We start from the raw sequence: 23,015 nt of genomic DNA on the forward strand, positions 1-23,015 counted from the left end.
TCCATCTTACAAAAATACTACTTATTGGTCAGGTTCAAGTGAGACTTCGCCCAGTCGAGGTGTTATTTTGTAAGTTTTACACTCAAACCAATGACCTTGGACTGTGATTGTTTTTCCTAACCTAAGTAAAACTAAGTGTATTTGGGAGGGGTATTTTTTCGCGAAAAATGCCTGTTCCTACTGATACGTATAGTTAGGGCCAGGAATGTTTTCGCGAATAAATCTGAATGCCTACTAGACTGCAACAAGGCATACGCGCGCACCAGCGGTTTCTTCCTTGTGATTGGCGGCCGTCTGCGAGAGAAGTAGTTGCCTTATTTGGCTGAGCCACTCAGGACGCATTTGGTTATTACTGTGATCGGTGTTTTAACATTCGTCGTGTACCTGAAATAAACTCGCCCTTTCACGAAACACGGACGATTCTACAGTGTTTTATCTTTCAGCTAGTCTGGGGATCTTTTCGCGAGAAGTGCCTGCCCCTACTTATACTTATGGTTAGAGTCCCGGAAATTTCGCGGATTCCTCTAACCTCAGGATAGAATTCAAAATTATAGGTGTGCTCGACCCGTGTTTACTTTCCCATTGGTTGATTTCTTAGCGAGAACATTTTTATCCTTGTTATTTGGCACTACCTGATTCGTTCACTTCTCTCCTAGCTGGACATCGTTGGCTCACGGTCGTAAAGGGGCGTGTCCAGATAACTGCGGTCCAATCATGAACACAGTGCGACAGTGTGGAGGTTTGCATTCTAGCTTGCGTCTAGATGAATGCGCGAAAATTCCGTGGCTCTACTTATGGTAAGAAGAAGAGGAGGAAGGGTTGCCAGAAGGTGTGTGCAGCGTGGGCAGCGAGCGTGGAGCCGGCCGCGGCGCGACGGTGCGGGTGTGTCTCCGCCGCAGCCCCGCGCTGTCTCGCCCGTCTGTTGTCTCTCCACTCCATATTGATTTGTGGGCCTCGCGCGCTCTTGTTGCCCGTCTCTCTCGCTCTCTTTAGCCGTCTTCGTCTCCGCGACGCGACGTCAAGACAACAAGGTTGGTCGCCGGTCGAGACCGCCCCCTGCATTCCTGGCGACTCGTCGTTCCCCGCAACCCGCGGTGTGGAAGGTCCGCGGCCGTGCCGGATCGGCGATTTTACCGGATCGTCGAACGCCTACATTGTTTTAACGGTAATACCGAAGAAATAAAAGTATTCATTACGATGGTACCTATTTAAAACAAAAGTTTTAGCAAGTTGCTATATAGATTAACACACACATTAGTGTTAGAAAATCGATTACAAATCATATTGTTATTACTAGGGCCATGCCTTTTTCGTGAAAAGATTCCGAGACTAGCTGAAAGTTAAAACACTGTAGCATCGTATGTGTTTCGTGATTGGGTAAGTTTCACCAATTACAGTAATTCATTGCGGAACCGAATGCGTCCTGAGTGGCTCAGCCAAATATGGCAACAACTTCTCTCGAAAACGGGCGCCGATCACAAGGAAGAAACCGCTGGCGCACGTATACCTTGTTGCAGTCTAGTAGGCGTTCAGATTTATTCGCGAAGAAATGCCTGCCCCTAGTTTTTACTGAAGGAAAATTTAAGACAAATGATATCAAGTACCCCACGTTTTTAGTTATTCAGATTTGTGGTGCATTATTTGGCTGTTGATCAAAAAACTTAAATGTTATTATTTTTTTAATTTTTAGTTCATTCAAGGATTAAATCTGGTTTTTAATTTTTTTTAACTATAATTTTATTAACAGTTTAATTATTGAGTCTTCAGCGACCATGCGAGACACAGCGCCGGCAAGCGAGTAGCGAGAAGGACACGTAATTTAGGTTCGCACCTCATGAATACATCAATACTCCCCCAGGCAGCTGATCCCGTTAGGGTGTAGTCCTGGTTAGGAGGAAGATGGATCTTTTACATGCCTGACACTGTTGCCAGTGCCCAACATGGGTTCCGAGAACCGGGAAATAGATTCGCCATCTCCAATCGCGGCATGTTACTGGAGAGCGCACGGCTAGGTCGAGAGGTTGAGGAGACCCATCCCAACTTCGGCCCCACCGACCCGCCCCCCCCCCCCCCCCCCCAGCTCCGCCGTGAACCCCCCAGACCACCTACGGAGCCAGCCCCCTCTGTGGAACCTGAGTAGAACCTTTGAATATATATACTGTATAGAAGTCGCCAGCCCAGGTTAAAATTTCTAATACGGTTTTGAGGTAGTTGGTTAATTCACCGCCGCAATCGCCACCATCTCTAGGGCATCGACTTGCGGTGGTCCCTAGCGGACAAGTGTCGAAACTCTTCAAACACCCCTTCCCCACCCTCCCTCAAATATGCGTTGTCATCCACCCACCCTCTACCCCACCTCTCATCCCTACAGTTTTGTGACGCACAAACTCCCGTTGAACGACCTTGAGCTGCAGTGAATGTTGGGCGGGGGGTGCGGGGGATTGACATGCAGGCGACAGTGCTGCGCTCTAACGGGTAAATAACAACCTAAGACGATACAGGGCGTTACGGCAGCGCACTGCAGCGGTGAAGTTCCCAAGCTGCTCATCATACGCTCCTGAAAAACGTAGAGTAAAGCTGGGTTTACGATTGATTTCCTTAAGAATTATAACTTAACTTCAAGCACACGATTAAGTCAAAACTTCATTTTCCAGTTTATGATTGACATAGAAGTCGTTAATTCTAACCAATCACAGCACAAAACACATGGTCGGCCATTGTTCGAAACGGAGAAGCAGGTTTGAAATAGGTTATTGACAAATGGAATATCTATTTTGCGAAATGGATGATGATTACAAATGACAAATATACGAATTCTAACCCAAAATACTGCCTTGCTCAGTCCAATAAAAATACATAAACTTCCGGTTAAAAGGTTCCGGTTTGTTGTCATTGGTCGCTTCCCTTAAGTCTTAACGAAAAATATAAAATATAACCATTTCTGTTAAGTCTTAAGTCATCATATGGTTCGCACACGACCCGTCAAAATTCACACACGACAATCATAAACCATTCCACTAGTTTACATAGAGTCATATGGTAAGTATCCGACTATGTCTTAAGTCTTAATTCTTAATTTTCAATCATAAACCCACCTTTAATCCTATCCACTCGCGACTTCTATACAGTATATATATATTCAAAGGTATAACCGTCACGGAAGGACAGTAGAGTTGGACGCTCGCCCGACGAGAGAAGATGTGCGAGATGTGGACAGCGCGGAGTCTCGCTCAGCGCCGCCGGAGGAGAGAAGCGCGGGGACAAAGCTCCGTCGCCAGCGCGTCGTCCAGCACCCGGCGACAAATCACTTCTTGCCGCGCGCCAGCCTCGTGCGAGGCTATGGGGTCATTGCGGGTCTGACTTGTGACCCCTGGGGGTCGCGCGGGTCCGAGTTAACACCTCGGGCGTGGGTCTGTTTTAGAATTTCCTCTCCTTCAACCTCTCCAAGCCTCCCGGCATGAAGTCGGCAGCTTCTGCCTCCTCGGGTTACAGTTAGGCACCGCCTAATGCTGTGATCGCAGCGGCGCGACGCCGTCTTGAAAAAAAAAAATCTCCCCCCCCCCCCCCCAAAAAAAAAATTCACGTTCATCAGTGACACGTCACCGCGGGAAAATTTGGCGGACGCTATACACACAAGGGGTTTTTCCAACTGCGTGGTAAATTTTAACTAGCCTGAACTTATATATATAATTAAAGATATTTTATGTTAATATATATATAGAGACCGGAAAAATTCGCGAATTCATTTCGCGATAGGCTAAAACACAAATCGTTATACCTCAGTGCTGCCTCTGTTATTGGTTCACAACTCACCTGGATGACTCTGGGCCAATGAGAAACACCCAACCGAAGCTTTATCGAATCACAGGCTGATACGTTGGGACGTTTCACAAGACAGCAGCCAATGAGTGGATGGCATTTGACCGAGTGTACGTAGAACCATAGAGTTCATCCTACAGGTCATTGAACCCGCGAATTTTTCCGGTCCCTACATATATATAATATACCTAATATTTAGGGGCAGGCATTTTTAGCGTATAAATCTGAACGCCTACTAGACTGCAACAAGGTATACGCGCACCAGCGGTTTCTTCTTCGTGATTGGCGGCCGTCTGCGAGAGAAGTAGTTGCCTTATTTGGCTGAGCCACTCAGGACGCATTTGGTTCCGCAATGAATTACTGTGATCGATGTTTGTAAAAATCGTCATATGTACCTGAAAGAAACTCACCCGATCACGAAACACAGACGATGCTACAGTGTTTTAACTCTCAGCTAGTTTCTGAATATTTTAGCGAAATATGCATGGTCCTAATAATATATAATCGTTTATTTTTGTCTGTCGCTCGGGTTCTTAACGCGATATTCTGCGGTCGCGTCGCGTAAGCTACTTCGCTTCGCGCCCGTCGGTCGCGTAAGGCTGTACAGTAAAATAGGACATCCGATATGGGCACGAAATTTGCCTTCAGACGTTTCGAGTATAGGTACTGAAAAAAAAATTCCGTTTAGTGACCAAAATAAAATATTATAAAAGTGTTAGCGTGGTGTAAGATTCTTGGTGACGAAAAAAACTTTTTATTGAAGTCCACGACATTTTTTCATCTAATAAAGAGTTTTGTGGACACATATTTTTTTTAATAATCAACAATTTTTTTTTGTTTGTCACTAAACTGTTTTCTTTCCCTTCAGTCAAGGATAGACTTCATAAAAAAATATAGTTCTCAGAGTGATGAGCCGGTGATTTTTCCACATCTATCTCGAGTTAGGAATGATAGAGATAGAGCTTCTAGTGTCCGTGCACTATGTTGGGAAATTACAAGGCCCTTGAAATTCACGTCTTGGCCGGTGCAACTTAAAACATTATGGAGTTATCAATTTTATTAACTAAGGTTTGTTTTACCAAGGTGGTAATAAGGAGACATGATTTTTATCGTGTTAAAGTTTTAATTAACTTCAATTTTATCTACATAAAGTGGCTTATCGAGACATGTCCTCCAAGAAAGTACAGGAAAAAAAACTCACTTCGAAATAGCTGCACGTATGAAGTTATGGTATGACAGTAAATTTCTCGACGTATTTTCTCCTTGAAAATAAATTCAATGTTCATGTTTTTTTTTTTAATTTTTTTTTTTTTTTTTTACATATTTATGCTGATCTATAACCAAGAAGATCGGCGGTTAAAATATTTTAACTCAATAAGCAGAGAACATCGATGCTTAAGTTAGCAATTAAACGTAAATTACATATAGGCCTAATGAAAACATTCAATTTAGTACCTCAGCTATGTCAAATCTCTGTCGGGTGAAAACCGGGCCCAAGCTAGAAGCTGAGGTTTTACGTCACACGTTTCGCTCAAGAAGCGCAATGCGGAGAGACCTCAAAGTTTATATTGGGTACCGAACCACGCGCCACCCGGTTCGGTGCACATATATTATGACAAGAGACCCGGAAAATTCGCGGGTTCATTTCGTATTATGCTAAAATTCAAATAATTATACCTTAGTCCTGCTTCTGTCATTTTTTCACTGTTAATCTGGAGGACTGAGGGACAATTAGAGACCCTCACTCATAGAAGTGTCGAATCACAGGCCACCCAGTCGAGACGACTCACAATTCAGCAGCCAATGAACAGTTGGCATTTGACCGAGTGTGTAGAGGATATTGGAGTCTATCCTGGAGGTCATTGAACCCACGAATTCTCCGGGTCTCTAATTATGACTAGGGGGAGGTATTTTTAGTAAAAAAAACGTGAACGACTACTAGACTGCAACAAGGTATACCCGCACCAGCGGTTTCTTCCTTGTGATTGGCGACCGTCTGCGAAGGAAGTCGTCGCCTTGTTTGACCGAGCCACTCAGGACGCATTTGGTTCCGCAATAAATTACTGTGATTGGTGTTTTTAAACAATCAGACCTTCCGCGGAATTCTCTTCGCTGTCTGTGCATCTAACTTCTGTTTTCTGTGAGTCTGTGCATTAAGCTTTATTTGCAAGTCGTTGATGTTTCTCTATGACATTCAGTGTAAAAATAAAAGTTTTGAATCAATTCTCCTAATTCCAAGAACCGTTTGAAGAACGTAGACACTCGGGAGTTGTACATGGAAAATGCTGATCGGTGATAGGTAGAGACCTGCAAAATTCGTGGATTCATTCGGTGATAGGCTAGAATTCAAACACATATAGGCTACCTCTTAGATAATTTTGCTATTGGCTTACTGTTCATCTGAACGAATCTTAACCAGTTATAAACCCTCAACCAAAGAAGGGTCGAATCACAGACAACCATCTGAGACGATGTACAAGTCGGCAGCCAATGAACTTGCGTTATTTGCCCGAGTGCACAGTGGTATGTGCAGTCTATCCTGAAGGCCATCGAAACCGCGAATTTTGCAGGTCTCTAGTGATAGGTAGGGACTGGAAAAATTCGCGGGTTCAATTACCTCTAGCATGAACTCCATAGTTCTACGTACACTCGGTCAAATGTCACCCACTCATTGGCTGCTGTCTTGTGAGACGTCCCAACGTAGCAGTCTGTGATTTGATGCTGCTTTAGTTGAGTTTTTCTCATTGGCCCAGAGTCATCCAGGTGAGTTGTGAGCCAATGGCAGAGGCAGCACTGAGGTATAACTATTTGAATTCTAGCCTATCGCGAAATGAATCCGCGAATTTTTCCGGTCTCTAGTGATAGGTGCAGAAAGTTGTGTCGTCGTCGGTGCGAAACGCGCAAAGTATTCGCCGTGCTGGCTGCTGACGGCGCAGGCGGTGTGGCCCTGCGAACAGGTGGCGCGACGGCGCGGTCGCGTCGCCTCGCCTCGCCACCAGGGGCGCCAGTGGCGCTGAGATCATCGACCAGGAAGCATGCGTTCTCGTGTCCCCCCGCCCATTCCCCCATGCCTCACACCACCCTCTCTCTCTCTCTCTCTCTCTCTCTCTCTCTCTCTCTCTCTAATCGCTCCCCTTTCACCGGGGGGACTATGACGTCACGGGCGAACACTGCTTTTCGACGCTCGAGTGACGTCCTCTAGTTGGCGCTAGTTGCACACTCGCATCTGTACTCTTTCCGAGGGCCAGACACGTATGCATGAATATTTATCATTTCTTTCAGGAAATTTTCTGAATAACCAGTGCGGCATGTGATGAAGAAACAAAAATTAATTCTCTAAAAAAAATTTAAACATTTACAAAAAAAAAACTTTTAATCGAAGAAAAATTACCATAAAAAACATATCAATAGAGACCGGAAAAATTCGCGTATTCCTTTCGCGATAGGCTAGAATCCAAAAACGTTTGCCTGTTTACCGCATCAGTGATTGGGCAACAGTTTATCTGAATGATACTCGGCCAATGAAAAACCTTTATCAAAAGAAGTATCGAATCACTAGCGTCCCAGTCAACAGGTATCACGAGTCAGTAGCCAATGAGCAGATGTCATTTTCCCGCATGCATAGAATATCATGGAGTCTATCCTACAGGTCATTGAAATCGCGAATTTTTCCGGTCTCTACATATCAAGAATAAAAATAATATATTCAATATATATCTGTGAGAACATGTAGACTATTTTTATAGGGGCAGGCCTTTTTTCGCGAATAAAGCTGAACGCCTACTAGACTGCAACAAGGTATACGCGCACCAGCGGTTTCTTCCTTGTGATTGGCGGCCGTCTGCGAGAGAAGTAGTTGCCTTATTTGGCTGAGCCACTCAGGACGCATTTGGTTCCGCAATGAATTACTGTGATTGGTGTTTTAACAATCGTCATGTAATAAACACACCCAATCACGAAACACAGACGATGCTACAGTGTTTTAACTTTCAGCTAGTTTAGGAATCTTTTCGCAAAATATGCATGGTCCTACCTATTTATAATGCTCTCTTCTAACAGCATATTCTACGTGTGCAAACGAAGACTGCTGCTTCACGACAGCTTACCTGATAGGAAGCTACGGGTAATGCTAGAAGAAGTAAATCTAGGGTTACCCGGGTTAACTTAGCATTATCCAAGGTTGTAAAGTCCGAATAATAAAAAAAAAATAAAGTGGAATCTGGCGATTACCCGTGGCCTACCCCACGTAGACTGGGTAAGTTTTGGGTAGGTTCCTAGGTTAAGGTATCAATGAAACTAAAGTTATCAATTAATTGTTTTTAACATAACCCAGTCAGCGTTGGATAAACCGAGGTGTACACGTGTAAACACCGAATTCAAATTTATTTCGATTATTATTCGAACTTTACCCAACAAACTTGGATAATGCTAAGATAACCTGGGTAAACCTAGGTTTACTTCTTCTTATAGCATTTCCCGTAACATATATTATTGTAAGTTTATTTAGGCGGGCCGCCATTTGGCCATTACTAGGGCCATGCATATTTCGCGAAAAGATTTCGAGACTTACTGAAAGTTAAAACACTGTAGCATCGTCTGTGTTTCATGATTGGTCGAGTTTCTTCCAGCTACATGTCGATTGTTACTGCACCAATCACAGTAATTCGGTGCGGAAGCAAACGCGTCCTGAGTGACTCGGTCAAATAATGCAGTGACTCTTTCGCAGACGGCCGCCAATCACAAGGAAGAAACCACTGGTGTGGGTATGCCTTGTTGCATTCTAATACGCGTTCAGATTTTTTCGCGAAAAGTGCCTGCCCCTAGCCATTACTTATTGAGTCAATTCTAGGATGCTAGATGAAAAAAAAGTTAAAGTCACAAAATGGCCAAAATGGGATTGAGTCGACGGTCTGCTAACAAGAATAGCATGCTTATGTGGCCTCGAGTATTGTAAGCCAGCAGTTAACATTGTTTACGGGACACCATTGGGTTTTAATATAATTAAGTCCTATTCCTATAGGCAATAGGAGTACAGGGTAGAAATTGACTCAACACTTGTTTACCCTTGCAGCCAAGATGCATAACATAAGTGCAGCTAATATTGGTGTTAATATTTTAAAAGACTGGAAATTTTGCGGTTCAATTACCTCCACGGACAAAGTCTTTTGTAAATTAAAGTAAATGCACTGAGCTGAGAAAGTACTCCGGTTTATAAGGCGGCTGATGACAGAACTTAGTACCGCCCAATGACAGCGTGTAGGTGCCATTGGCGATGTAGTAGCTCTTTTGCATTCTTTAGGGACATTTTATACATTTTTTTTAGCAAATGGTTGCCCAGGTGTGCTTGAGAAATTATTTTTATTAATTTATTTTTATTTTTGATAATTTTTGTTGGATTCGCGCCCTTTGGTTCGGCAATAGCTAGTTAGTTACTCGTTTGCAAGATTTGCATGAAAATTACAAGCATGCTGTTATTTACTCAAAGTTTTGAAGGAACAAAAATTACTTAATATATAAGTGAAAGCATAAGTTATTTTCTGAATACATCTGGGATTTGTAGCGTGTCGCCTTGGATAACATTATTACAATCCATCGCTCAGGTTCTTCATTCTTTCGCTGTATTATATTTAAGCACTGTTTGTGTTTTTAAAGACTTGTGAGCGGTTTTGCGACATTTGAGGAATTTCCCGAGAAGCTTGTAAACTTGTGAAAACTCGAGGCCCGCGGATTTATCACTAAACTTTACTTTCCATCAGACTCTATAAAGCTAAGTCCAGTTTGATTGAATGAACTGTGTTTAACTTTTTGTCAATATCGCGGCTATTAGAGGTTGTGTTCGAGTTTCGTCTTGCTTTATAGTATCGTATAGAAAATGTTGAATCTGACGAGTATCTGATAATTGTTTCAAACAATCGTATTATATAGGTGGTGTATAGTTAACCCCCCCCCCCCCCCTCCCCCACGAATTTTACGTTATAAACGACTTTATAACAAAACTTGCCAATGTGTTATGTAGTTTTATGATTTTCAAAAATGAAAGAAAAAGTAAATCGTACAGACAATTAATCGTTTATCATTAAATACAGAAATTATTTTTTTTCTTCAGGATGGAAGTAAAGTATGAATAAGGTGAGTATTTCGACACGATTAGAAAGAATCGCCGTTTCGAAACACCCGTGGACGGATGGATAGCCTACTTTTGAAATTTATTTTTTCAATAAAGTTTAGAAATGCTTGGAAGATTATCTGAAGATGTAAGGAGAGAACAAAACCTTCTCCCCCTTCTTCTAAAAAAAAAAAACGCGCCTGAAAAGTTTTTAACGGGTCATACATTTCCGGCATCCAGCGCACGATCGATGAAGATGAATAGTTGTGTGTCTCGCGCTCTGTCGGGAGGTTAACCTCCACACTCGCAACCCCGCAATGGATTTTTTTTGACGTGAATACGTCTTTAAAATTGCTCCCATAGTGGGAGGCAATTCAAAAATCGAATGATAACAAAATCGGGGGATACAGTTTGGTGTTGCAGCTACATATCTATAGTCTCCATCCAAAATTGTATTACACCACTGGATAGCTAAATGATCAAAGAATTCGTTACGCCAAGTGAGGACTGTGAAGCCATCGCGCGCGTTGGAGGGGGAAGCGCCGCCATTTTGAGGTCATTTTGCTGCGTATCGAGATTTCCATTTTTTTAGCATAACTTTTGACTGGGAGAAGCTACGACGTTCGTTTGAGTTTCAATCGTCAGTTACGTCAAACTCTATCGATTCCATATATAAAACATTAGTGTAAAATATTTACAGTGAATATGTAGGGTGTTAAAATAAAAAATAGCTTATTTTATATTTTGTATAGAAAATATTACCTGTTACGTACACGTATTCACGTACTACACACGGCCGTGTCCATGACACAGCCACGCCCCATTTTTTCTGATGGATAGTAGACTAAAACCGGTAAGTAGTATGATTTGGAGACTTCGGGGACAATATATTCCTTATGGGACTAAAGCTTGATGGCTTGAATCTTTAGGCCATGTTTAGGCGTGTCGTTGACTATTATCGGGACCTCAGTGGCCATCTTGGATGTCGCCACATCTGCCATTTTAGGTTCTGCCATTTTGAAAATCTGTAAAATTTATTTTATTATAAATATTTATTTTTCGAATTAAAACATTTTTATGGATGTATGCCATTGCTGCTGGTTTTCACTGAAATGGACACACAAAAAAAGAAGCCAAAATCAGCGAATGTCAGATGTTCAATCAATAGTCAGCAGAGATAATTCCGCGCAAGATATTAAAAAAAAAAAAAATTACGCAGCGCAGACGAACACGGTAGGATGAAAACGACAAACCAGTTGTAACAGGAACAGAAAAAAAAAACAGATAACGATGATACAAATAGATCATCTGGATAACCCAGCGACGCATAGGCGAGTCCAGCGATGAAACTAAACAGATATTCTGAACAACACGACGACGCCGGCACAAACGAAAACAGTAGATTTCCTAAGTCATGTTATCTTTAAAAGATTTGTGCAATGGGAGTGCATGACTTGATGTAAGTTTTTGGACATACGCCATTGCTAAGAACGTTTTCGTGTTTTTGTCTCGTTTCAACTGTTGTGCTGAATTATTTTGGTTTCAATATTTTTGTGTTGTCATCATTTGTGTGTTTTTTTGTTCACTTATGTACTCTTTTCTTTGTTTGTTGACCATATTTCTGTTTCGGAATATTTTGTGGTGTTTATATTCTTGTTGACAACAGCAATTGTTTGCTTAATTTTGTGTGTTTTTTGTCTTTCTTGTGTATTTTTATTTATTTTATTTATTAGTTTTTCTTCAACAGAAAACGTTCTTAACAATGGCGTATGTCCAAAAACTTACATCAAGTTCCTAAGTCATCATTAGGGCCATGCATATTTCGCGAAAATATTCCGAGACTAGCTGAAAGTTAAAACACTGTAGCATCGTCTGTGTTTCGTGCTTGGGTGAGTTTATTTCAGGTACATGACGATTGTTAAAAACACCAATCGCAGTAATACATTGCGGAACCGAATGCTTCCTGAGTGGCTCAGCCAAATAAGAAAACTACTTCTCTCGCAGACGGCCGCCAATCACAAGGAAGAAACCGCTGGTGCGCGTATACCTTGTTGCAGTCTAGTAGGCGTTCAGATTTATTCGCGAAAAATGCCTGCCCCCAGTCATCATGCACTAGCATACTGATAGTAAACACTGGAAAAAAAACAGGTTTATTTTTATAAAATTACGTACAATATTTTGTTTATGTCTTTAAACGTTGGCTCTTAAAATTGTAAGATGTTCAACACGAGGCCTTTCCACTTGTTCCCGAGCTGTCGCGGTAGCGGTTGTTCAGTGTCTGGACCTCCCACCACGCTGCCGCTGATTCTGTCGATGATCCGTCCTCCTGTTGTCGCCCCTCCGTCTCGCCGCTTGAGGGCCCTCCTACTCGGGAGCATATCTGTGTTGGTGAGGTGGGATGATCAGTGCTTCCAGCGCTGAGCTCTGGACTTCACGTGCGGGGGAGTGGTAACTATAGCGGTGTATCGCGGAGAAATGGAGATGATTGTGCAATGCAAGTCATTTGAACCTAAATATTATTCTGAAAACATGCGTTTTTTTTTTGCCATTTTCGCGCTTTTAAAAATTATAGTTTAAAGAAACGAATTCCGTCATCCGATCGCACTCTGATATCTCGAGTGTGTTTTTTTTTTTTTTTTTTTCCCGAAGCTCTGCACGCCGCGTGTGTGTTCGGGTAGGCGGGGGTGAGGCCCCTAGCGACCCCTGATGCCGCCGGGGTGCTGGTACCGAACCCGCGACCCCCCGGGCCACGTTGAGAGAGCGAGTGTACTGTTTGTGTTAGGCCTCGTGTCGATCACTGCGCGCGACGCTCTCGTCCTCCCGACGTTCCCTCCAATTAACGAGCCTTAATTAGTCCCCCCCCCTGCCTTCCCCCTGCTCCCTTCCCTGTCGCCGGCACTCCACCCTCTTTCTTCCTCTTCTCCCCTTCCACGGCGCCTTCCTTCGGGATTAGAAAGTGGAAGACGTCATGGTGTCTGTGGCGTCTAGAAACCCCCCCCCCCTTACTCCCCTTCCATGCACAATTATGAAAATACTAAAAAGATACACAATATCTAGGGACCGGAAAAATTTGCGGGTTCAATGACCTCTAGGATGAACTTTATAGTTCTACGCACACTCGGTCAAATGTCACCAACTCATTGGCTGCTGTCTTGTGAGACGTCCCAACGTAGCAGCCTGTGATTCGATAAAGCTTTGGTTTGGTGTTTCTCATTGGCCCAGAGTCATCCAGGTGAGTTGTGAGCCAATAGTAGAGGCAGGACTGAGGTATAACGATTTGTATTTCAGCCTATCGCGAAATGAATTCGCGAATTTTTCCGGTCTCCAATAATATCTGACCATATAGTTGTTGCTTTACTCTTATACGTTTGAAGGTACAGCACGCCATAGCTTCGACCTCCCCCGCACCCGTGTGTGTGTGTGTGTGTGTGTGTGTAAATAAGGATGGTAAAAGGCCCCCCTCCCCCGAAACCCCTTTCAAGGGCCCACGCGGCGGTCGATCGTAGCAATGGCTGGTCCTATATAGCACGCCACGCCTGTTTCAAACACCAGACCATCTCACGTGTAAGACTGCAGTACACGGGTAAATGCCGCGCGCTGTTGCCAGATCTCCAACACGCTACGAAGAAGTTAAAGAGATGCGCTTCTTTGGAATTATGAGTTCACGAGAAGCATTAATTCATCAGTAGAGTAATTTATAATGTTTTATACTACCGCGCGTAGGAATATGTAATAAATCTCCATTTTTTTTTTAACACAAATCAATTCATACGAATTCATGTAAAAATTGTAATGTACACTTGATAAATAAATAAATTTCATCACGTAACTTCCGCTTCAAATACGTATGATATTTGGCAACAGCGCACTCAAAAACAAGGGCAGCGCTTACGGCAGTCGACGTATGTTTTAGAGAGTACTCGTCCAATTACTTCCACACTGCTATCTTAAGAGTGGGACGCGCTTCGTAATATTATATTACAATGTATCCTGTTTTAACACACTCTCGAAGTTTCTCGTTTGTGATAACGAGCGCAGAGTTTTACTGTCTTGTCAGTTGACATTCATACCCTATAAAAGCAGCGACTTTCCGGTATTTTAAATGCTTTTTCTCGTCGTGCGATTGCCAGATTTTGATTTATTACTGAAAATAACCAATTCCGAAAATGCTAACCATGTAGTATAAATATGTGATAATATAAATAACATTTTGAGAAATAACTTTAAAATAAATAGTATGCTAGTCTACAGAGGAAATCTGTTTTAAATTTCTTAATACAAGAGTCACAAATGAAATCTTAAGATGGGGCGAGGTGGTAGTAGCATTATCGTTGTGGATGGAATATTCCCCATCGTAAAATCCTTGCTACGGCACTGATGACGCCATATTTTACTCTTTTTTTTTTAGGTAATAACATTTATTTGTGTTTATTATTGCAATGTTGGGTTTTTTATCGTGCAGAAAAGAAAAACTCATTGGTGGATTTGCCGAGATTGTGGAAGAGTGAATGTTGACAGTTTTATCGTAGTTGTAGTTATTCTTAAAAATGATTGTTTCACCAGGGGAAAATACGTGCTTGAGACAACCACTATCCATTTAAGGCATTTCTTTCGAACATGTGCCATTCAATTATGAAGTTAAAATTTTAGTAGTAAATGATAAAACGTTTTTAATACCTAAAAATCTGTTGAATCCCAAATTTTGTTTACCAGTTTCTCGTTCTCCTCCGTGAAGATCGGAATTAACCTTAAAAACAATAATTTTATCTTACAGAGCGAGGTGCTGGATTAAAATCCTTGACCGGCTATTTCGAATAAAGGTATTCTGTTCTTCGAAATTATGCCAGGCAAATGGTTGGATAGTCCCTCGCTGCATCATTTCTTTTAGTGTTTTTTTCCGTCTCAAGTGACCTCACTGCGACACGACGTTACGACAAATTATTTTTTAAAAAAACGTGACAGATTATAAAATAAAAAACTTTGTGCTCCAGCTGGCTGTCTCCAAATTACGTAATGATGGAGGCACTTACTCTTGAGGGTCTGCCTGCTTGGTGTCATTTGACACAGGAACAAAGGCGATACCGGCATACTAATCAGTGGGGCCGTGTATTTTTCGCGAAAATATCTGGTAGCTCATTAGACTGCAGTCAGGTATGCCTGTGCTAGAGATTGTTCCCTTGTAATTGGCGGCCCTCTGCAAGAGTAGCCATTGCCCTATTTGGCTGGGCCATTGAGGACGCTAATGCTTCCGCACTGGATGGCTGTGATTGGTGTGTTAACAGTAGACATGTATCTAGGGGAAGGAAAAAAAACAGCCCACCACGAAACACAGACAGTGCCAACGTTGCAAATTATCAATCGGTTAGGGCCATGCATATTTCGCGAAAAGATTCCGAGACTAGCCGAAAGTTAAAACACTGTGTAGCATCGTCTGTGTTTCGTCATCGGGTGAGTTTTATTTCAGGTACATACATGACGATTTTTAAAAAACACCAATCACAGTAATTCATTGCGGAACCAAACGCGTCCTGGGTGGCTCAGCCAAACGAGGCAACTGCTTCTCTCTCAAGGAAAAAACCGCTGATGGTGCGCGTATACCTCGTTGGAAGTCTAGTAGGCGTTCAGATTTATTCGCGAAAAAATGCCTGCCCCATATCAATAGGCAACGATTCCTGTCCGGAATTCACTCGAAATGTAGATGATACCTGTGAAAACAAAAAAAAAATTCAACTTAACTCTATAACATGGCTGCTTTCTCGCCCCGTTCTCATCGGCTGGGATCAAAGACGACTGACTCAGTCGTCACTGAGAGAAAGGTTTGTTTGCCTCAACATAATATTTGTTTATATATGGCGAAATAAACATATTTTGCTAATTCAAACAAATATTTTGTAGAAGGAAAGATTCTGTTGACCCAACAAAATGATTTTGTCAACTCAAACGTATATTTTGGTTAGGTGTAACAAATTTATTTTTGTTATTTACCGAGTTTGGTTAAACTAACAAAATAGTTTGTTCCACCAGGTAAATATTTGTTTCTCCATATATGAACAAATATTTGTTTGATTCAAACAAACCTTTTTCTCTGTGTACCTTGTTGGAAGTCCGAAATTCACTTCAAAATGTAGATGATACCTGTGAAAAAAAAAAAAACAATCAACTTAACTCTATAACATGGCTGCTTTCTCGCCCCGTTCTCATCGGCTGGGGTCAAAGACGACTGACTCCCCGGCGCGCGGCTGGAGTGTAGTCTCGCCGGGACTGAGCGGGGCGCTCGCTGTCTTGTTGCAGGGCCCGCCGCCGCAGCCAGGTCAGCTCAAGTTCACGGTGGCCGAGACCTGCGAGAGGATCAAGGAGGAGTTCAACTTCCTGCAGGCGCAGTACCACACGTGAGTCCCCTGCATTCCTGCATCGCTTCCTTCACTAACTTTTGCAGGTGCACACGTTGTCAGGGCCGGTGCAAGGTCAATTGGCGCCCTAGGCGAAAAACCTTAATGCCAACCCCCTCTCTCCCCCCCCCCCCGGGCCGGACACCCCAAAAAAAAAATTTCCCTGCCTCCAAATACATCATGTTAGCCTAAGATTTTGTCAACAATCAAATGTAAGCAGGCTTGTGTTTTTTTTTTTTTACTTTTTTACTTATTACAAATCGTAAACAGGTCACCGTGGACTTTAAATAATCACTTATATCAATATAAACATATGATATGAGCTGTTATGTGTCGTGCTGCGCCGCCCCCGGCTACTTGGCGCCCTAGGCGGTTGCCTAGTTCGCCTATATGGACGCGCCGGCCCTGCACGTTGTGTGTGTAGAAAGCCACGATTTTATTATATTTTTATAATGTGTAACGTCTTGGCTCGCGGTATTTGCGGCGGCTGGCTGGCAGCCTGGCGGGAAACGACGAAAGTCGCCAACCCAAAACAACCAGCTGCACCCGACCCAATGCGGACGGAAATGTCCAAGTGCCCAACCCCCCCGCATGGTAGACTCTTTTCTACTCTGTCCGACTCTTCATCCCATCAGATCCATCCTTCTGTTTCCCCGTAACCAACCTGCACGCATAGTGCATGCATGACCTTTGCACCCCGCGTAAATGAGCCATAAGGGTTTTCCCTGCTGCGTCTATGCAGGTTTTACCTGGGACCAACTTATCTAGTTTTAGTCAGTGAGGGGAGTTAGTCATGGCTAAAACGCTGCCATGGCTGGCCAATCCCCTATCCTAGCACATGATGCATTCCACCTCTCCTGCATGGTTCACAACCTGCATGATTAGTGCATAGGCTTCGGTCTGAGACGCGCTTAGAGTCTTCCCTACCCAGAACTCTCCCGCACACTTATAGCTTTAAGTTAGGTTGGGGAGAAGAAAACGTATTTGCGGCATTTGGTGGGAGTAATCTCGTGAACGCGACGGAAGTGAAGGAACAGTTTGTAGGGAGAAATTTTCGGTGCGGCCGGCAGTTGGCGCTTGTGCTGCGGCGTGTCTGCGAGCGCAAACACTTCCACGGCGTTTGAAAAAAAGAGAGGAAGAGAGAGAGAGACAGGAGGGGATAAAGAGAAAGAAAACACACAGCTGTTTACCGTTCGTTCCGCTAACAGTAGTCTTGAACAGCGCGACGCATTGCCATTCATACGGTACACTGTGAATTAATAGTGTATAATATATATTCAATAGTTTTTTTATAAGTGTTGCATTATAATGCGTGTTGTGTTAATACATAGTTTTTGATGCGATAGGTTATATGTTACACATCACTAGAATGTACAGTCAAGACTCCGCTCACTTTTTTTTTATTTATTGCGTCACGTTTCCGCTTGCCAAACTTTCATACAGTTAACGCAGATAATTTTTTTTTGAAATAAAACGATTTATTATTTCACTTATTTTCATCATAAAGGTGTATTAGTAAAATAAGCATTAGGAAGAATTTTTTTTTTGAACTCTAGTGTACCTACTTTCAAGTAGTGTTGGTGACGTCTCGCGAGTTGCTTGCGTTATAATAGCTCGCGGTTTTCTTGCGCTCGTTGCTTTTTTTCGTTTTCGCGCTCTTGTATTTCTTGCGAAGTTTATAAACCTGGCCTTTTCTTGCTGATTATAGACTGTTGAACTTGTTATCCTTGAATTAACGATCGTAACTTACGAAACAAACCCTAAAAAACAACATTTTGGTAAGGTTTCTAAGCGGATAATGGAAATCATTAACTTATTACAACTGTCATGGGAAATATACCATGAATACATGATTTCTCTCCTGCGTTTATTAGTAAAAAATTCAAATGCAAATAAAAATTGTCATACTTGCATGGAAAATTCCCCGTTCTGTTACATTACATGTTTAGAAACATTAGCAAACACTTACATGCCACTAATTAGTAGTAATTATGTGCAAAAATTAGTATTATAAGCTAAAATCTTTGCCAAGGACTAAAAATAATTTTGTTTACAAAACATTAACAACTTATTTTGCGGGCCGATAAGAAGCATTTGTAGGGGACAGAAAGTATAGATAACGCAACGGTTATATTTCACCACAAGGGCAAGTGAAAGGTCAGAATTCCCCGCAAAAAAAAATGTATTCTACGTATAGGACGCTTCTAAAAGGCAAAAAATATTGTTAGGCTACTGTTTCTTTTTTTTTCTTTTCTTTTTTTTTTTTAGCCGTGAAGTCTCTCAAATGACATCATCGATTATTTCTTCTTCTTAAAAAAAATTTAAGAAAGTATTCATGCCATGACAAGTCCCAACATGTTATGAAGTGTTTTCACTTACAGTGATTGTTAGACGTCCGAAATGTTAGCTCAGTGAGTGACCATTATGCAAGTTCCAGTTTTTGACCTCGCATCAGACGAGGGGATATTGAACATTCGTTTAAAGTTTTTTTTTTTCCCCCAAGAGCTTGCCAAATGGCACTGGTGTGGTTACTGGCACACGTACTTAACTACACACTTCGAGCGTCTGAACACTCGTAAAACAGGTCTTTATACAAATCTCCGTCTGGAGCCATGGGACATGATACGGCGAGTGTCTGCTGAAAAACTTTTATGGACATTATTTGTCTGGGTTGTAAAACAATCGAAATAACCTATATATTTATATTTTAATAGCTGCTCAATTTTTACATTTTTATAAAACGTTAGCTATCTTAAATTTTCTAATGTGATACGTGTTCTTCTAGTGCAGTAGACTTAAGCGTTTTTATTGGGGGTTGGGTTTGTAATTAATTTATACCGTTAACTTAAAAATTATAATTTGATTTATACTGTAAACATAACAATAACATAAATAAGTGGTTAGAGCTTCTAACTGGTGAGTCTTAAGTACTGGATTCAATTACAAGGCGACCGATTTTTTTTATAAGGGAATTATTTTTCCCCCTTGTTCAAGGGCTGGGTATCATTATCATGGCTAGTCATTAAAATTTCGAAGATGGCTAATCATCAACCAGTGTCCAAATAACATAGGCCCTTTTTTCTACTACCGAAAGGCGTACAAAGTCTAGCCTAAACGTTGAATACGTGGCGTGGAATGTTCTATAGTTTCAACCGATAATCGTGGTGGCAATGTTAAATTCGATGTTTAGGAGGGGGAGGGAGTGTCAGAATCTCCGCCCCTCCCCTCTCCGATTGTAAACTGTGTGATGTTGGTTGTGGCTTTTATATGGGTTTACGTTAGCGGCCACCGAGTTAAAGACGCACGGACGCAAACAACATGATTCAAGGAATCCAGGCAAAGGAATTGCTCTTGTTCTGTGATGTAGGACCATCCCAGCATTCGCGTGTGTACACTGTTAAAAATTTTCGTCTTAAATATACTTTGAACGCTGGTTACAAATTACCCGTGGATTTTCGTAAATTTATCGTCATTTTTGTAGGTTTACGGGGTACTAAGTTCACTTTCTTCGAAAACGAATCCACAAGAATAATCTTTGTGTACAATCAAAAACATTTAAAAAATGTACAAGACTTCTGCTAGAACTTAGTTGTCTTCCACATGTGTGTTTACAGTGTTTACAACGAAAAACAGAACCCACGTTTCGAAATACGGCGTTGTTTATTTCAGGTGAATTAATTATTTGGAAAGGCCCTTAAATTTACTGCAATTTCTAACACTGTAGTAATTTCGAGAGAAACTTAGCTTTAAAGCGTGATCTGTACGATTTCCAGAATTCTGGCTTTGTTTTGTTAGGTTTGTACAGTAAAGTGTTGGTTATGTAAAGTTGGTGTCATAAAATATGTACATACATTCATTCATTGTTCGCAATAAACTGTAGGTGAATTTGTTTGCACAGAAATCCTGGTGGTTGAAATCATTATTTAAGTGTATTTTAAGTTTGAATACGGTTGGGGTAAAAAAAAGGGGATTATTTTATCGAAAATGCTGTTTATATCTTGAGCTAATTACGTAACTGCAACAAAACGCTTGAACCAGGCTTCGAACCTGGGTCCTCCGAATACTAGTCCAGGTGGTCTGTTCTACCTCTGCGCCAACTCGCTCTGCGTGCTCGCCATAGTCTCTTGCGTGTCGCTGGTAGTAATTTTTTTTTTTAAAGTCACGCTATCTATTAATTTATTTATCGACGCCACACCTATCGTCGGTCGGAAGGAACGCGTCTTTTTTTTTCTTTCCCCACGTAGCTGCGATCATAGTTCGATCCCATAGGCTGGCACTAGGCGAGGATTATTATTTTTTTTATTTGGAAGCGAGGAAACTTGTTGGACGTTACTGATGGTTCTGGTAATTTTATTCTGCCGTCCTTTTTTTAATCTCCTGCGTGTTCATTTGCAGGAGAAAATACATATGCCACTACTAAAGTGGATTATAAACCGCATAAAAAAATTTTGCGTCACCTATTTAGCTTTATATCATGATCTGTACGATTTCCAGAATTCTGGCTTTGTTTTTTTTTTTTTTTTTTTTTTTTAGGTTTGTACAGTAAAGTGTTATGTAAAGTTGGTGTCATAAACTATGTACATTTATCCATTCATTCATTTTTTGCAATAAACTGCAGGTGAAATGCTTGCACAGAAATTCTGGTGGTTTAAATCATTATTTAAAAGTATTTTAAGTTTGAATACGGTTGGGGTATAAATCATCATAGATCATTTTATCAAAAATTCTGTTTGTATCTTGAACTAATTACATTACTGTAATGCACTACAAAAATCGAGCTATATTGAAGAAGACGCTATTCTTATTTTTTATGTCATTACCAAAGGGTCTGTTATTAATTGTCAACGAAATATTTACTTAGATACTTTCTACTTGCTACCCATATTGTAAATCAAGCTTTAATCAAGGTAACTATTTTAAATACAAACTTGCTTGCACGAGCTTAAATCTAGCTTTGAATTCAGGTTGTAATTGCAGTTAAAGTTGACAGGCCTAATTCAAGCTAATTGCAAGCTTGCTGAATGCAAATCTGAGCCATGGATGTTTCAAAACTAGGTGTGAAACTAGCTTGAATCAAGCTTGACATGGCAACCTTTTACAGTAACTTAATTGTAATTCAAGCTACTCTAAAAGTGTGCAACATGTAAAAAAAAAAGCCACTTGAGTAGATTGTAAACGTTCCACGTTTTAAAGTTACCCGGTTTTATTCACCTGAGGTTACGTCTATGATGTTCACATATCTCCAGCTTCGAAATATAACGTAGATATTATGCATACTCCACTTATTTCCTCTTTCACTTAGCCTACGTATACACAAAAATAATGGGCAAATATTACCTCTGATTTCCTCTTTCACTTAGCCTATACACAAAAAGAATGGGCAAATATTACCTCTGATTTCCTATTTTACTTGGCCTGTACACGAAAAGAATGGGCAAATATTACCTAACAGTAATTGTGATCTTGTGTTACAGGCTGAAACTGGAGTGTGAGAAACTGGCCAGCGAGAAGACGGAGATGCAAAGGCACTACGTTATGGTGAGTGATATCAGCTAACTACTTGTTACGAGAACTTTAGATCACTTTATGAATCCTTTCTACCACTGCAGTAAGTGCATTCAGGCATTAAATATATATTTAATTACGTAAGTTTACTTAATTTACATTGTATTGAAGAAGGAGATAGCTAACCCGGATAACCTCCGAAGAGAAATGATGGAATGAATTATTTTTTTAGCAGTCTTGTTGACGTCGAGCTCATTTGCGACTGATGAAGGGTGAAACATCGAGACGAGAATGCAACTGTGGGGAAAATGGGAGTACCCCGAAAGAACCCATCTGTTCGCTGCACCGTCCGTCTCCCGATCACACAACCACAGTGGAATTAAATAACTGGCTCTTTCCTTAGGAAGTTTAAAACTGTAATGATCGATGATTAAAGAAGACAGGCTAAAATCTCATAAAATGTTTCTAAAATGCATGTTATAATTAAAATGAAACAAATTCAAAATGTCTCACTTGAATCTATGAAAGTAAATCTGGATGGGAAGTAGCTATTTTCTTTTAACTTAAAGGTTTTTACATCATGGCCTATAGGCTGCTATATTTATATTAACATGTGGCGGAACGCTGCACATCTGGAAGAAAGGGGTCACTTCGGAAGATGTCGTTTGACTGCTTGGTAAAAGACGCGGAGAATTCGCAGATTCTTTTGGTCGCAAGTTGGACTGCAAACATTTATACCTGAGCATTAATTTGATGATTGGTCTTCCGCCACTCCCCTCCACGACTGGGGGCTACTAATTCCACTACCAGCTATCAGGAGAAAGAACGGTTCTACTGTAAGAAAACAACCAATAGGAAAGCATATGAGGGTGAGGGATAGGACTGTGAATTTTAGCCTGACATCAAACGAACCCTTGAAATTTCTAGTTCTCTACCGCTAGAGAACTATGGTACGAAAAATTCACTTCATTTAAAATTGAAAGCACAATTTTAAAGACATTTCAATTACGTACGTTGAATTACGTTTGTGTTGCGTTAGTCAACAATTGGTGTCTTTGTTTGAAAGATTCGTAACAGTAAATAAAAATTCATTTCTGTAGTTATTTTATTTTATGCGGGAGGTAAAGAGTGTTGTCTATAGAGTTTTAATTGCACCATTCTTGTTCCAATTTTTAAGCACATATACTGTAAATCTA

The 23,015-nt window shown here is 41.3% G+C and overlaps 1 protein-coding gene across 1 annotated transcript in view; it reads left to right on the forward strand.

Annotated features, from left to right (window-relative positions):
* Window positions 1-23,015, forward strand: part of LOC134534942 (protein groucho) — a 166,103-nt gene that overhangs the window by 61,723 nt on the left and 81,365 nt on the right. The window contains exons 2-3 of the mRNA XM_063373681.1: window positions 16,217-16,314; window positions 21,789-21,852. Coding sequence (XP_063229751.1) covers window positions 16,217-16,314; window positions 21,789-21,852 — 162 coding nt within the window. The remainder of the gene's footprint in view (window positions 1-16,216; window positions 16,315-21,788; window positions 21,853-23,015) is intronic.

The sequence above is a fragment of the Bacillus rossius genome, chromosome 8 (assembly GCF_032445375.1).
Source record: "Bacillus rossius redtenbacheri isolate Brsri chromosome 8, Brsri_v3, whole genome shotgun sequence".
In the NCBI taxonomy this organism is placed as follows: domain Eukaryota; kingdom Metazoa; phylum Arthropoda; class Insecta; order Phasmatodea; family Bacillidae; genus Bacillus; species Bacillus rossius.